We start from the raw sequence: 12,691 nt of genomic DNA on the forward strand, positions 1-12,691 counted from the left end.
CCTTGTCGAAGGCTTTTTGGAAGTCAAGGTAAATGATGTCTATAGATTCCCCTTTATCCACCTGGCTGTTCACCCCCTCAAAGAAGTACAATAAGTTTGTGAGGCATGACCTACCCTTGCAGAAGCCATGTTGACTCGGTTTTAGCTGTCCATTGTTTTCGATGTGTTCACAGATGCTGTCTTTAATCAGTGCCTCCATCATCTTTCCCGGGACTGAGGTCAGGCTCACCGGCCTGTAGTTTCCTGGGTCTCCCCTTGCGCCCTTCTTGAAGATGGGCGTGACATTTACTATTTTCCAATCCTCCGGGATCTCTCCGGTTTTTAAGGATAGGTTGCATATCTGTCGAAGTGGCTCCGCTATTTCGTTTTTTAGTTCCTTGAGTACCCTTGGTGAATGCCGTCCGGACCTGGCGATTTGTCGCTCTTTAGTCTGTCTATCTGCTTGAGTACATCCTCTTGGCTTACTTCTAAATTGAGGAGATCTTGGTCTCCTATTACGATCTCGGGTTCCGGAATGTTGGTTGTATTCTCCATCTTGAAGACTGACGTGAAGAACTCATTTAACCTGTCAGCTATCTCTTTCTCTTCTTTTACTACTCCCTTTCTGTCTCCATCATCCAATGGTCCCACTTCTTCTCTCGCCGATTGCTTCCCCTTGACGTATCTGAAGAACGACTTGAAGTTTGTTGCTTCCTCTGCCAGTCTCTCTTCGTATTCTCTTTTTGCTTTTCTAACCACTCGGTGACACTCCTTCTGGTGTTCTTTGTGCACTTTTTGGTTCTCCTCTGTTTGGTCTTTTTTCCATTTTCTGAACGATGCTTTTTTGTCGCTTATCACCGCCTTCACTGCATTTGTTATCCACACTGGGTTTTTTGTTCTATTTTTTTTTTTTGCATCCTTTCCTGAACTTGGGGATGCATAGGTTCTGCGCTTCGTGCACAGTCCCCTTGAGTAAGGTCCAGGCTTTTTCTACGAATTCCATCTTCCCTATGTTGCCTTTGAGTTTCTTTCCCACCATTTCCCTCATGGCATCATAATTTCCTTTTTTGAAGTTGAGTGCCGTCGTTGTGTTTCTTTTCCCCTTTGATGATCCAATTTCAAGCCTGCACTGGATCGTGTTGTGATCGCTGTTACCTAGCGGGGCTAATACTGCCACCTCCTTTGCTGGCCCCCCTAGTCCGTTGAAGATTAGGTCAAGAGTGGTATCGCCCCGTGTTGGTTCCGTGACCAGTTGCTCCATGAAACAGTCCCTCGTGACCTCTATGAATTTGGTCTCCCTTGCGCAGTTTGAGTGCCCAATACTCCAGTCTATCCCAGGATAGTTGAAGTCCCCCATCACCCCACATTTCCACTTCTGCATACCTGCCTCAGTTCAGCCTCCAACTCCTGGTCGATTTCTTCCGGTTGTCCAGGTGGGCGGTAGTACAGACCCAATTTAATGTCTGCCCCTGTTCCTCCCTGTAGCTTAACCCATAGTGATTCCAAGCCATCCGCCCGTACTGTTGTTTCCATCCTGGCTGATGGTATGGAGTCTTTTATCTACAGCGCTATTCCTCCACCCTTTTTATGTGTCCTGTCTCTCCTGTATAGTTTGTACCCTGGTATGGCCACATCCCATTGATTGTCCTCAAGATTCCTTACTTCATCCCAATCTGCAGTCTCTACACTTAACAGCGTGGTACCTTTCTACCTGACAGACTCTTCTCTTTTTTCTCAGTCTGTTCAAGATGTTTTCTTGCTTCCAGGAAACCATCCACTCGTTAATGCTACAGCCAGAAATGGACTAGATTTTCTGCTTGGTGTTCCACATGTCAGCTGCAACCAATGTCTTCCTCCTTGGCATCTGTTCTGGACTATTTGCTTCACTTGTCACAATCTGGACTTCAATCTACATCTATTCGAGTCCATCTCAGTGCTATTGCTGCTTTTCATCAGCCTCTGGAAGGGAAACCTCTCTTTGCACATCCCGTGGTTTCCCGCTTTATGAAAGGACTTTTTAATGTTCATTCACCACTTAAACTGCCTCCAGTGGTTTGGGATCTTAATGTTGTTTTGGCTCAACTGATGAAGCCTCCTTTTGAACTACTTGACAAAGCTTACCTCAAGTATCTCACTTGGAAAGCTGTATTCCTCATTGCCCTCACATCTGCTCGAAGAATCAGTGAGTTACAAGCGTTGGTTGTGGACCCATCTTTCACAGCTTTTCACCATGACAAGGTGGTCCTCCGTACTCATCCCAAATTCTTACCTAAAGTGGTTTCAGAATTTCACATCAATCAATGTATTGTTCTGCCAGTATTTTTTACAAAGCCTCATTCTCATCAGGGAGAAGCGGCACTTCATATTTTGGACTGCAAATGTGCCTTGGCTTTCTACCTCCAACGCACTCAACCTCACAGAACATCTCCTCAACTTTTCATCTCTTTTGATCTGAATAAGTTGGGACGTCCTATCTCGAAGCATACCATTTCCAACTGGATGGCTGCTTGCATCTCTTTCTGCTATGCTCAGGCTGGTCTTCTTCTGCAAGGTCGAGTGACGGGCCACAAAGTTCGAGCTATGGCGGCGTCTGCTTTCCTCAGATCAACTCCTATTGAGGAAATCTACAAGGCTGCCACTTGGTCCTCAGTTCATACTTTCACCTCTCATTACTGTCTGGATACTTTATCCAGGAGGGATGGCCATTTTGGCCAATCTGTTTTGCAAAATCTTTTTTCTTAAATTGCCAACACTCCCTCCATCCCATTTTGCTTAGCTTGGAGGTCACCCATGTGTGAGAATATGCTGCCTGCTTGTCCTGGGATAAAGCACAGTTACTTACCGTAACAGTTGTTATCCAGGGACAGCAGGCAGATATTCTCACAACCTTCCCACCTCCCCTAGTTGACTTCTTAGCTAGGTATCTGAACTGAGGATCCTCACAGGAGACGCGCCCCCTAGTTCGGGCAGGAAGGCACGCGCGCATGCGCGGTGCAGCACTTGAAAGTTCAAAGATCTTCAAGCAAGTTTGCTTTCGAGGCTGTCCGCTGCGGGGCTCCGTCGGTGACGCCACCCATGTGTGAGAATATTTGCCTGCTGTCCCTGGATAACAACTGTTACAGTAAGTAACTGTGCTATATAGGAGTGAACCCTGACTTTGACATGAGCTGTGTTTTGCAGTTGCTGCCTCACAAAGCCAAGTAATGAAGTATTTTAAAGCCCAAAGTTCTTGAATCCTTTCAACATGACAGCTCTTAAGTGCTGTAGAAACTAGTTAAACATTTTGAAAAGATGCTGAACTACCAGCAAGATAATCGACTTGTGCTGTAGTAACATTCACTTTATTTTGATTATTGAGTGTCAGTTTTCATTCTTACAGCTGTGCTAAGGTACATCATGCTTTGTTAGTGTGTGATTTTGACACTCTACAAACTGGTATGTAATGTTTTTAGCTTGGATTTTGATCTATGATTTATATGTTAGCTTTCATATATTTATGATTTTTATATTATACATGCAGATGTAATGTTTTTAGTTTGGATGTTTATTCATACAGTGATTCTAGTGCTTTGGGGTTTTTTTTAATATGCTTTCATGTTATAAATCATATGTTTTTGGATCCCTTTTAATTAATTATGCTTTTATGTTTTTACATGTATTATATAATTTTACCCCTGATGCAGCCCTTGTAGGGGCAAAACGTGGCCCACGTCGGGTATTTTTAAAGATTGTTTGAAATAAAGAGTGACATGTGCTTTATTGGGATCTGCTTTTTATTCCACCCTTTGTCCTGCTGCAGATTTGTGACACATCTCCTTTTGGAACTACTTTAAATTTGTGGTTTTCTGTTACATCTCTGGAATCTACATATAGTGTTCAGTCCAAACCTGTAAAACGAATCTGAGGATTTGTGACACCTCTCCTTTTGGAACTACTTGAACTTTGTAACAGGTTTTCTGTTACATCTCTGGAGTCTGTACGTACAGTGTTCAATCCAAACCTGTGAACAGGGTCTTGCAGAAGTGTGATACTCGCAGTTTTCAGCACCTCCCACATTGCCAATGGAGTATGGTGCCCTCTTCAGTTTTTCCCAAGCGAACTGTGCAGAGGTGTTTCTGATCTGCTCTGCTTATATTTTATTTTTGCTCGTCAAAAGTTTGGTTTTTTGCTATCTTCAGTTCCCTGAGACCCCTTACTTAGGGATCCTCTGCCTGGAAAAAGATGCAGGTTCCGTTGAGCAGGACTGCAGCTCTGCAGGGCAAGCCTTCTTTCGGGTGGATCTGGGAAGCCAACCTGCTGTGTGTCTTAGGGCTCGGGGTCCATTCCCCTAAGAACCAGCTTGCCTTCTGAATTTTTCAGAGACTGAAGCACAGGCTGAGGGCTCCCTGTGTAAGAACCCATGGGGTATCAGGGTGCTGGCTGCGTGTTTCCTGCCTCCATCATGCTTTGAGGTTCTGAAGGGGCAGAAGACTCTGACGGGGTCGATCCAACTGGCAGCCTGAAGATTTCAAGGTTTGGAAAAGTTTTCTGAGGCAGAAAGTTCTTTCCATTCATCTGAAGGGAAAGCTGACAAGCACTGCACAGACTGTAAGTACAACCCCATTATTTCCTATGGGAAAATTGGGGGGGGGGGGTTTCTGAAAGTCATTTTTGTGGGTTTCTGAGTGTAGGGTTCAGGTCTCCAGCCTCCAAAACCCCTATTTCCACATTGTTTGTATTTAAATAAAGTCTCTGGTGCAATTATTCTGGTGGCAGCCATCTTGGATTTTAAACAACAGTAATGTATATGAACAGGCAGGGGTGAGCACCAGTGCAGATCTCTTCCATTGGGTGGAAATGCACCTTCAGATTCTCTTCGTTGCTCATATGCTGGAGTAGAAAACATCAAAGCCAGCTTTAGAACATAAGATTTGCCGCTGCTGGGTCAGACCAGTGGTCAATCATGCCCAGCAATCTGCTCACGCGGCGGCCCTTAGGTCAAAGACCAGTGCCCTATTTGAGTCTAACCTGCATATGTTCTGTTCCAGTAGGAACTTTCCAACCTTTTCTTGAATCTCTAAAGGGTGCTTTCCCCTATAATAGCCTCCAGAAGAGTGTTTCAGATTTCTACCACTCTCTGGGTGAAGAAAAACTTCCTTACGTTTGTACTTAATCTATTCCCTTCTGACTTTAACGAGTGCCCTTTCGATCTCTTCACCTTGGAGAGGGTGAACAATCGTTCTTTCTCTACTAAGTCAATTCCCTTCAATATCTTGAATGTTTCGATCATGTCCCCTCTCAGTTTCTTCTTTTCAAGGGAGAAGAGTCCCAGTTTCTCTAGCCTCTCATTGTCCAGCAACTCCCCTAGTCCCTTAACCATTTTTGTCGCACTTCGTATCCTTTCGAGTAGTACTATGTCCTTTTTCATGTACGACGGCCAGTGTTGGACGCAGTATTCCAGGTGGGGGCGTACCATGGCCTGGTATAAAGGCATCATAACCTTTTCAGATCTGTTTGTGATCCCCTTCTTAATCATTCCTAACATTTTGTTTGCCCTTTTTGCAGACGCCGCACATTGCGTGGATGATTTCATTGACTTGTCTACAAGTACTCCCAAGTCTCTTTCCTGGGGGCTCTCTCCGAGTATAGCACCGGACATCCTGTATTCGTTCATATGATTTTTGTTACTGACATGCATCACCATTGCACTTATCCACATTGAACCTCATTTGCCATTTCGCAGCCCATTCCTCGAGTGTATTTATGTCTCTCTTTAGGTCTTCACGGTTCTGTGTCCTCACTACTCTGAATAACTTTGTAACGTCTGCAAATTTAATCACCTCACTCATCGTGCCAATTTCCAGGTTGTTTATAAATATGCTGAAGAGCACAGGCCTGAGCATCGAACCCTGTAGCATTCCACTTATGACGCTTTTCCAGTCTGAGTATTGTTCATTCACCCTCACTCTGTTTCCTATTCGTCAACCAGTTTTTAATCCACATTAGTATATCACCCTCGAATCCATGGCTCGCATTTTTTGAAGTAGACGTTCATGCGGGACCTTGTCGAATGCCTTCTGAAAATCTAGATATACAGTGTTGACCGGGTTACCCTTGTCTGTCTGCCCATTTACCGTATTTTCACGCATATAACGTGCGCGTTATACACGATTTTACAAACCGAGCAAAACCATGCGCGTTATATGTGTGAGCGTGTTGTACAATTTTTTTTACATGGTTCCCCCCCCCCCTGACGTCCGATTCATCCCCCAGCCCTGAAAGCCTGATGCCCCACCCCGAAGGACCATTGGCCCCCCCACCCTGAAAGACCGCTCGCACCCCCCCGACGTCCGATTCATCCCCCAGCCCACCCCCGCATGGAGAAGCAGCCTAACGTGGGTTCGTGATGCCAGTGAGCCCTGTTGCTTCCTCTGCCGGCGGTCCTGCCCCTTCTCTGAGCCCTGCGCTGCTTTCTCTGCCGTGTTCCCGCCCTTTCTCTGATGTCAGAGAAGGGGCGGGACCGCGGCAGAGGAAGTGGCGCAGGGCTCAGAGAAGGGGCTGGACCGCCGGCAGAGGAAGCAGCAGGGTCACTGGCATCGCGAACCCACGGTAGGCTGCTTCTCCATGCGGGAAGGGCTGGGGGATGAATCTTACGTCGGGGGGAGGGGTGCGAGCCGTCCTTCAGGGTGGGGGGGCCGGCGGTCTTTAAGGGTGGGGGGGCCAGTGGTCCTTTGGGGTGGGGCATCAGGCTTTCAGGGTGGGGACAGGACTTCAAGGGGGGACAGGACTTCAAGGGGGACAGGCAGACCTTTAAGGGGGGGACAGGACTTCAAGGGAGAGTTGGGCGGCAAGGCAGGAGCAGGGCAGCAATTCGGGACAGAGCGGCAAGAGGGGAGTCGGGCGGCAAGGCAGGAGGAGGTTTTACCGGTAATTCAATACGCGCTATAACCGTGTGCGCGCTATACGGGAATTTTTTTACATAAATGTTGTTTTCTCGCGTGCTATACCTGTGTGCGCATTTTACACGGGTGCGCGTTATATGCGTATAAATACGGTACTCCTTCGAAAAAGTGCAGTAAGTTTGTCAAGCAAGATCTTCCTTTGCTGAAGCCGTGCTTGCTGGTCCTCATCAGTTTGTGTCTGTCAAGGTGATCGATGATGCGGTCCTTTATCAGAGCCTCTACCATCTTTCCCGGTACCAAAGTCAGACTCACTGGTCTGTAGTTTCCTGGATCTCCTTTGAACCTTTCATGAAGATCGGCGTAACATTCACCACTTTCCAGTCTTCCGGAATCTTTCCCGATCTGATCGACAGATTGGCTATTAGTTGAAGCAGTTCAGCTATAACCCTCTTCAGTTCCTTGATTACTCTCGGGTGGATGCTGTCCGGTCCCGGGAATTTATCATTTTTAAGCCTGTCTGCATACCTCTTCTAGACTGACCGTCGTCCCTGTCAGTTTCCTGTCTTCATTTCCTGTGTATAGCCTGTCAGTTGATATGAGGTTCTTTTCCTGGACTGCTGTATTTGGTATACACCAAACATGACCTCTCTTCTTGTGTCCAAATAATTTTAGACTCATTTGTCCATAGAACACTATTCCAGAAGTCCTGGTGTTTGTCTACATTCTCTCTGGCAAACTTCAGTCTGGCCTTGATGTTTCTCTTAGGGAGCAAAGGTTCCTTGCACACCTCCCATGCAAGTTAAATTTGTGCAATCTCTTTTTGATTGTAGAGGCATACACTTTCACATCAACAGTAGCAAGAGCCTGCTGTAGGTCCCTGATGATATTTTAGGGTTTTTGGAGACTTCTTTTAGCATCTTGCGGTCTGGGGATCAACTTGCTTGGACAGCCAGATCTGGGCATGTTGGCAGTTGTTTGGAAAGTTCTCCACTTGTACACTATTTTCCGGTCTGTGGAATAGCTAATGTCAAATAATTTTGAGATCTTTTTAAATCTCTTACCAGACTTATAAGCTGCTACAGTCTTCTTTCTGAAGGCCTCAGACAGCTCTTTTGATCTCACCATGGTACAATGGTACCTTGGTTTAAGAGCATAATTCGTTCCAGAAGCATGCTCTTAACCAAAACACTCATATATCAAAGCAACTTTCCCCATAGAAGATAATGGAAACTTGAACAATTCGTTCCACATCCCCAAAAACTTAATTACCATTAGGGACACCTCCACCGCTGCCTCTGCCACAGACCCATCCACGCGGCTTCTCCAATTCTCCTCCTCTGCCTCTCACTGTGGGTGGTGCTGGCTAAGCAAACGCCGCCACCGCCGCAACAGAGCCCGACTGGACACTGTTGGCTCTGCCGCTCCCGGATGCTGCCCCCCTCCCCCCGGATGCCACTACCCCCTCTGCTGGGACTCTTAAGTGCTGGATCACTCCTGCCAGACGCACCCCGACTCCCATGCTCCACCCGAGGCCACCAGCGCTGCTATCGCCTCTTCCCCCCCTCCCCGACTGGCCCTGTCCTTACCCCTGCACCGCCGGTGATAAAAGTGCCTGCTGCCGGTCTGCGCAGATGCTCAAGGCTCGGCAGCAGACCGGCGGCAGGCACTTTTATCACTGGCGGTGCAGGGGTAAGGACAGGGCCAGTCGGGGAGGGGGGGGAAGAGGCGATAGAAGCGCCGGTGGCCTTGGGGGGGAGCAATATTGTTGGTTCCCGCGGTCGGGTCGGGTGGGGGTTCGCAAATCGAGTCAATGCTCGGTTTACGAGTCAAAAGTTTGCTGAGTGTTTTGCTCGTCTTGCAAAACACTCGCAAACCGGGTTACTCGTAAACCGAGGTTTGACTGTATTTACTCTCACCATAGCAGTCATGAACACACTAAACTAAATGTCTGAGGTTTAAGTAGGGCAAGCCTCCTTCAAAATGCTGAGTAACTACGTTTTATGTATTTATTTATTTCTTTTAAAAATTTCTATACTTTTTTAAAACAAAACGGTTTACAAGAATGTTACGTACATAAAATTTTACAACAAATAAAACAAAAATGAATACAGATAAACAAATCCTTCAGAAAATCAGTGAACAGGGAGAATCACTACTTAAAGAAATGCGTTTATAAACAGTTGTGTTTTAAGTAGTTTTCTAAATGTTCTCCTATCACTACATTTCTGTATTTGCCCAACAAGGGAGTTCCACAATCTTACCCCTGCATAACAAAAGGTCATTACATTGGTTTCTACGTATTTTTGATTAACTTTCGCTTTCAGTGCTGAATTTTCGGAGCACAGTGATCTTTTTGGTTGGTAACTAATCATCTTGTTCTTAAAGAATTCAGGGATCGTACTGTATAAGAATTGATGACAAATCATCACTGCTTTATACTGAATTCTAAATGCAATGGGCAGCCTGTGTAACTGTCGAAGATAAGATGAAATATGTTCATATCTCGACGTTCCCGTTATCAATCTGGCCGCTGCATTTTGAACCACTGGCAAAGCCCTGCACCTAGTTTTGGTTATTCCAAGGTACAAGACATTGCAGTAGTCGAGCCTTGACAGAACTCACAACAGTACGAAAGTCAAAAGAGGACAGCATTAGTTTCACTCGATACAATAAATGTATCTGTGTAAAACATGCTTGTAGTGTCTTAGCCACTTGACAGTTCATTGTAAGGCCTGAATCAAGTCTTACTCCTAGAATTGTCATTGACTCTCTCACTTGCAGTACTTCATCCATCTCCTTTAATTCTTTTGGCCACTTAACCTGGTCAGATCTCCACACAAACATTACCTCTGTCTTCTCAAACCCTGCTTTGACACGCAGTTCCTGATTGGTGAGGCCCGACTTTAGTACAGGAAGAGACGGTCGGAGCATATAGCAAGTGATTTCCTTCACTAGCCGGCGCTCCGGCTGCCCTTTCCAGCTGCTCTCTCCTGTCTCCCCTGCCTAAAAACCGTATTCGTGGTTTTTCAACATTTGCGGGGGTTCCTGGAACAGATCCCCGCGAATATCAAGGGAGTACTGTATTCGATATTCATCCTCCAAAGATTGAAACAACTGACCTATTGTGGCCAAAAAGATGTTAAATAGTAATACCAAGAGCGCCAATTCTTGAGGAACTTCTCCACTCCTCACCGAGTATTTACTTGAGATCTTATTTCCATTCCTTACCTGAAATAAATGGGCTGTCAAATACATAGTAAACCAATTAAAAATGGTGCCGCCCATTCCAAGATTCTTTAGTCTCAACAGTAATTTCTGAAGATCCACTGAATCAAATGCTCCTGATATATCTAATGATATTAAACAAAAAGTATTTAATAAAGAGGTTAGTAATAATTCTACATTATGGGCTTTACGAAAACCAAATTGACTACAATCCAGGCAGCCGATCTTCGGCACAAAATTATATAACTGAGACAAAACAATTTTTTCTAAAATTTTACCTACAAAAGGTGCTATCGAAATTATGCACCTGATGTGATGCACCTATGTGTAATTTAAGCCACTTTAAGTGGGAGGATATGTAGGGGTGTCCTAATTTATTCCTCAGTTAGAATACATATTTTTGTGAATATCTTTTGTTTCATGAGTAAATCAAGGAAAATTTTTGTTTATCTGCAATTACATCACTTTCTTTTTCAGAGATAAATAAAAAAAGATTTGACATCGATATGTGAACAGAAAGATTAACAAAGGTTAAGAACTTAATTTTCCATTCTGTTACATCTCCTTTGGAGTCCGTATGTATAGTAACTTACCAAAGCAATGGCAACATCTAGGGTGGAACAGAAAAGCCTGCCCACAATACCGAGGCCCCAAAGACGGTGTCCTCTCAAGCCACCACTCTAAAATCTCATAAAAAGGTATGAAAGACCAAGTAGCTGCCCTACAAATTTCAAGTGAAATGAAAGACTGAGACTCAGCCCCTGAACTATGACACTCCTAGTTGAGTGCGCTAAGAGAAACCGATGGTTGCTTTCCACAGGCGATGTTCATTCATGTGAAAAAATTAGGACACTCTATGAAATATTCAGTTCTTTCTTAAGAAATGTTAATCTTCTCTGAAGTCCATAAGCTCGCCATCTGTTTTCCTCAGTAATGCCTGCTTTTCTGCTTTGGATATTTCTCACTTCAAGGCCTGAAATTCTTCTCATGCCAGCCAGCTGGCCAAGAATAAGATTTTACTGAATATATAAGTGCATTATTCAGCTTCCGGCTCCTTTATTAGTGCTTGTTGCACACAGCAGGTTGGATCTGCTATGTTTTGCATGTTTTAATGTTTATTGCTATTCTTCTTTTATAACTGCAGAGCAGAACAGAATTGTGTAATGTTGGCAGAGAAGTTTCACGTACCCTTTCTTTGTGTTCTATTCCACTGGTGATCAATTGATTTGGGACAAAACTGAAGAGGGCACTATACTCCACTGGCAATGTGGGAGGTGCTGAAAGCTGTGTGTATCGCACTTCTGCAAGACCCAGTTCATGGGTTTGGATTGAACACATATGTACGGACTCCAGAGAAGGTAAACAAAGGTAAGAACCTAATCTTCCATTTGTTATACATTCAACATTAAAAATTTGTTTTGTATTTTTTTTTTCCTTGCTCAGTGCATCTATCCTTTGGGTAAACCGCTAAATCTCATAACCAGTTCTGGGGTAGAAGAGAGCCAACCACATAAGGGTCAGAAGAGGAGGATCTCAGAAACTACATCTCTTGAACCATGTTTAAAACAATGCAGGACTGATACTTCAGTTGGTGCAGATTGGAACTTGGATACTGATCTTGTCCTTCAAAATGATGGGAATACCTTGTGCAAAACAGAGTCCTGCTTGCTTGATTTGTTACAAGATGGTCAACGTAAGCATTATGAATCAAGACTGCCTCTGGAACAGAATGAGGTGGTGGAAGCAGCTGGTACCTTTAATGTGGCTCCAGAAGTTTATACTGAGAATGCTCATTCTGATTTAGAACTCCATTCCTGCAATCTTAATTTAATCACTATTGAGTCTCAAGCTGCAAAAAAGAACCCTGGTCCTCAGCTAGTTTCAACTCCTTTCTCTCTCCAATGGAGGAACAAAGATGCGCTCTGCTGGTTAGATTGCATTTTGTCAGCATTGGTGCAGTCGGTCACACTAAAGAAAGCCATGACTGAAGCATGTGCCAAAGATGAAGAATTGATAGTCCAGAAGCTCTTTACAGAATATAATAAAGCATGTGCACTGCTTGCTACCTGTCCCATGAAAGGTATGTGAATAGAAACTAGGGCTGCATTTTGATTAAAATTTTTAATTGGATGATTAAACGTGTGGCATAATCAGCAGCCCATTCGGGGGGGGGAGGCGGGGGGGTGCTCAAGAGGGGCCCCAGCTGCCAATGCTGGTACTTCCCGAGCATGCTCGGTTAATGGTCAAACTGAGCATGCTTGGGGAGTGCAAGTGTCGGTGGCTGGAAGCATGCTGTTGACTTCTAGCAGCTTGCCTCCAGCAGTATGAAGAGGAAGAGGGTGACTCAGGCAGCAGATTTTTTTGACTGAAGGGGCTTCAGCATCCCCACCAGCCATTCAACACATACTGCAGCTTTGGAGGGGGCCTGAGCCTGGCAGAAGAGGACTCCCAATATCTTTCTTTCTCTCCTCCCCCACACCAGTACAGTTCTCTCTTTCCCTCTCTCTCTCTTCCCCCTCAGATCCACCTCTCTCAATTCTCATCCTTCCAGACCTGGATTGCTGATCCTGACCCCCAGCACTCTTTACATTTCCAAATCAATCTTC

At 45.0% G+C, this 12,691-nt stretch overlaps 1 protein-coding gene across 3 annotated transcripts in view; it reads left to right on the plus strand.

Moving 5' to 3' along the window:
* Positions 1-12,691, plus strand: part of USPL1 (ubiquitin specific peptidase like 1) — a 173,773-nt gene that overhangs the window by 123,757 nt on the left and 37,325 nt on the right. For all 3 annotated transcript variants that reach the window (XM_033949084.1, XM_033949085.1, XM_033949086.1), the window contains one exon: positions 11,529-12,165. In XM_033949084.1, the coding sequence (XP_033804975.1) occupies positions 11,529-12,165 (637 nt within the window). The remainder of the gene's footprint in view (positions 1-11,528; positions 12,166-12,691) is intronic.

This window comes from Geotrypetes seraphini, chromosome 6, assembly GCF_902459505.1.
Source record: "Geotrypetes seraphini chromosome 6, aGeoSer1.1, whole genome shotgun sequence".
NCBI lineage: Eukaryota > Metazoa > Chordata > Amphibia > Gymnophiona > Dermophiidae > Geotrypetes > Geotrypetes seraphini.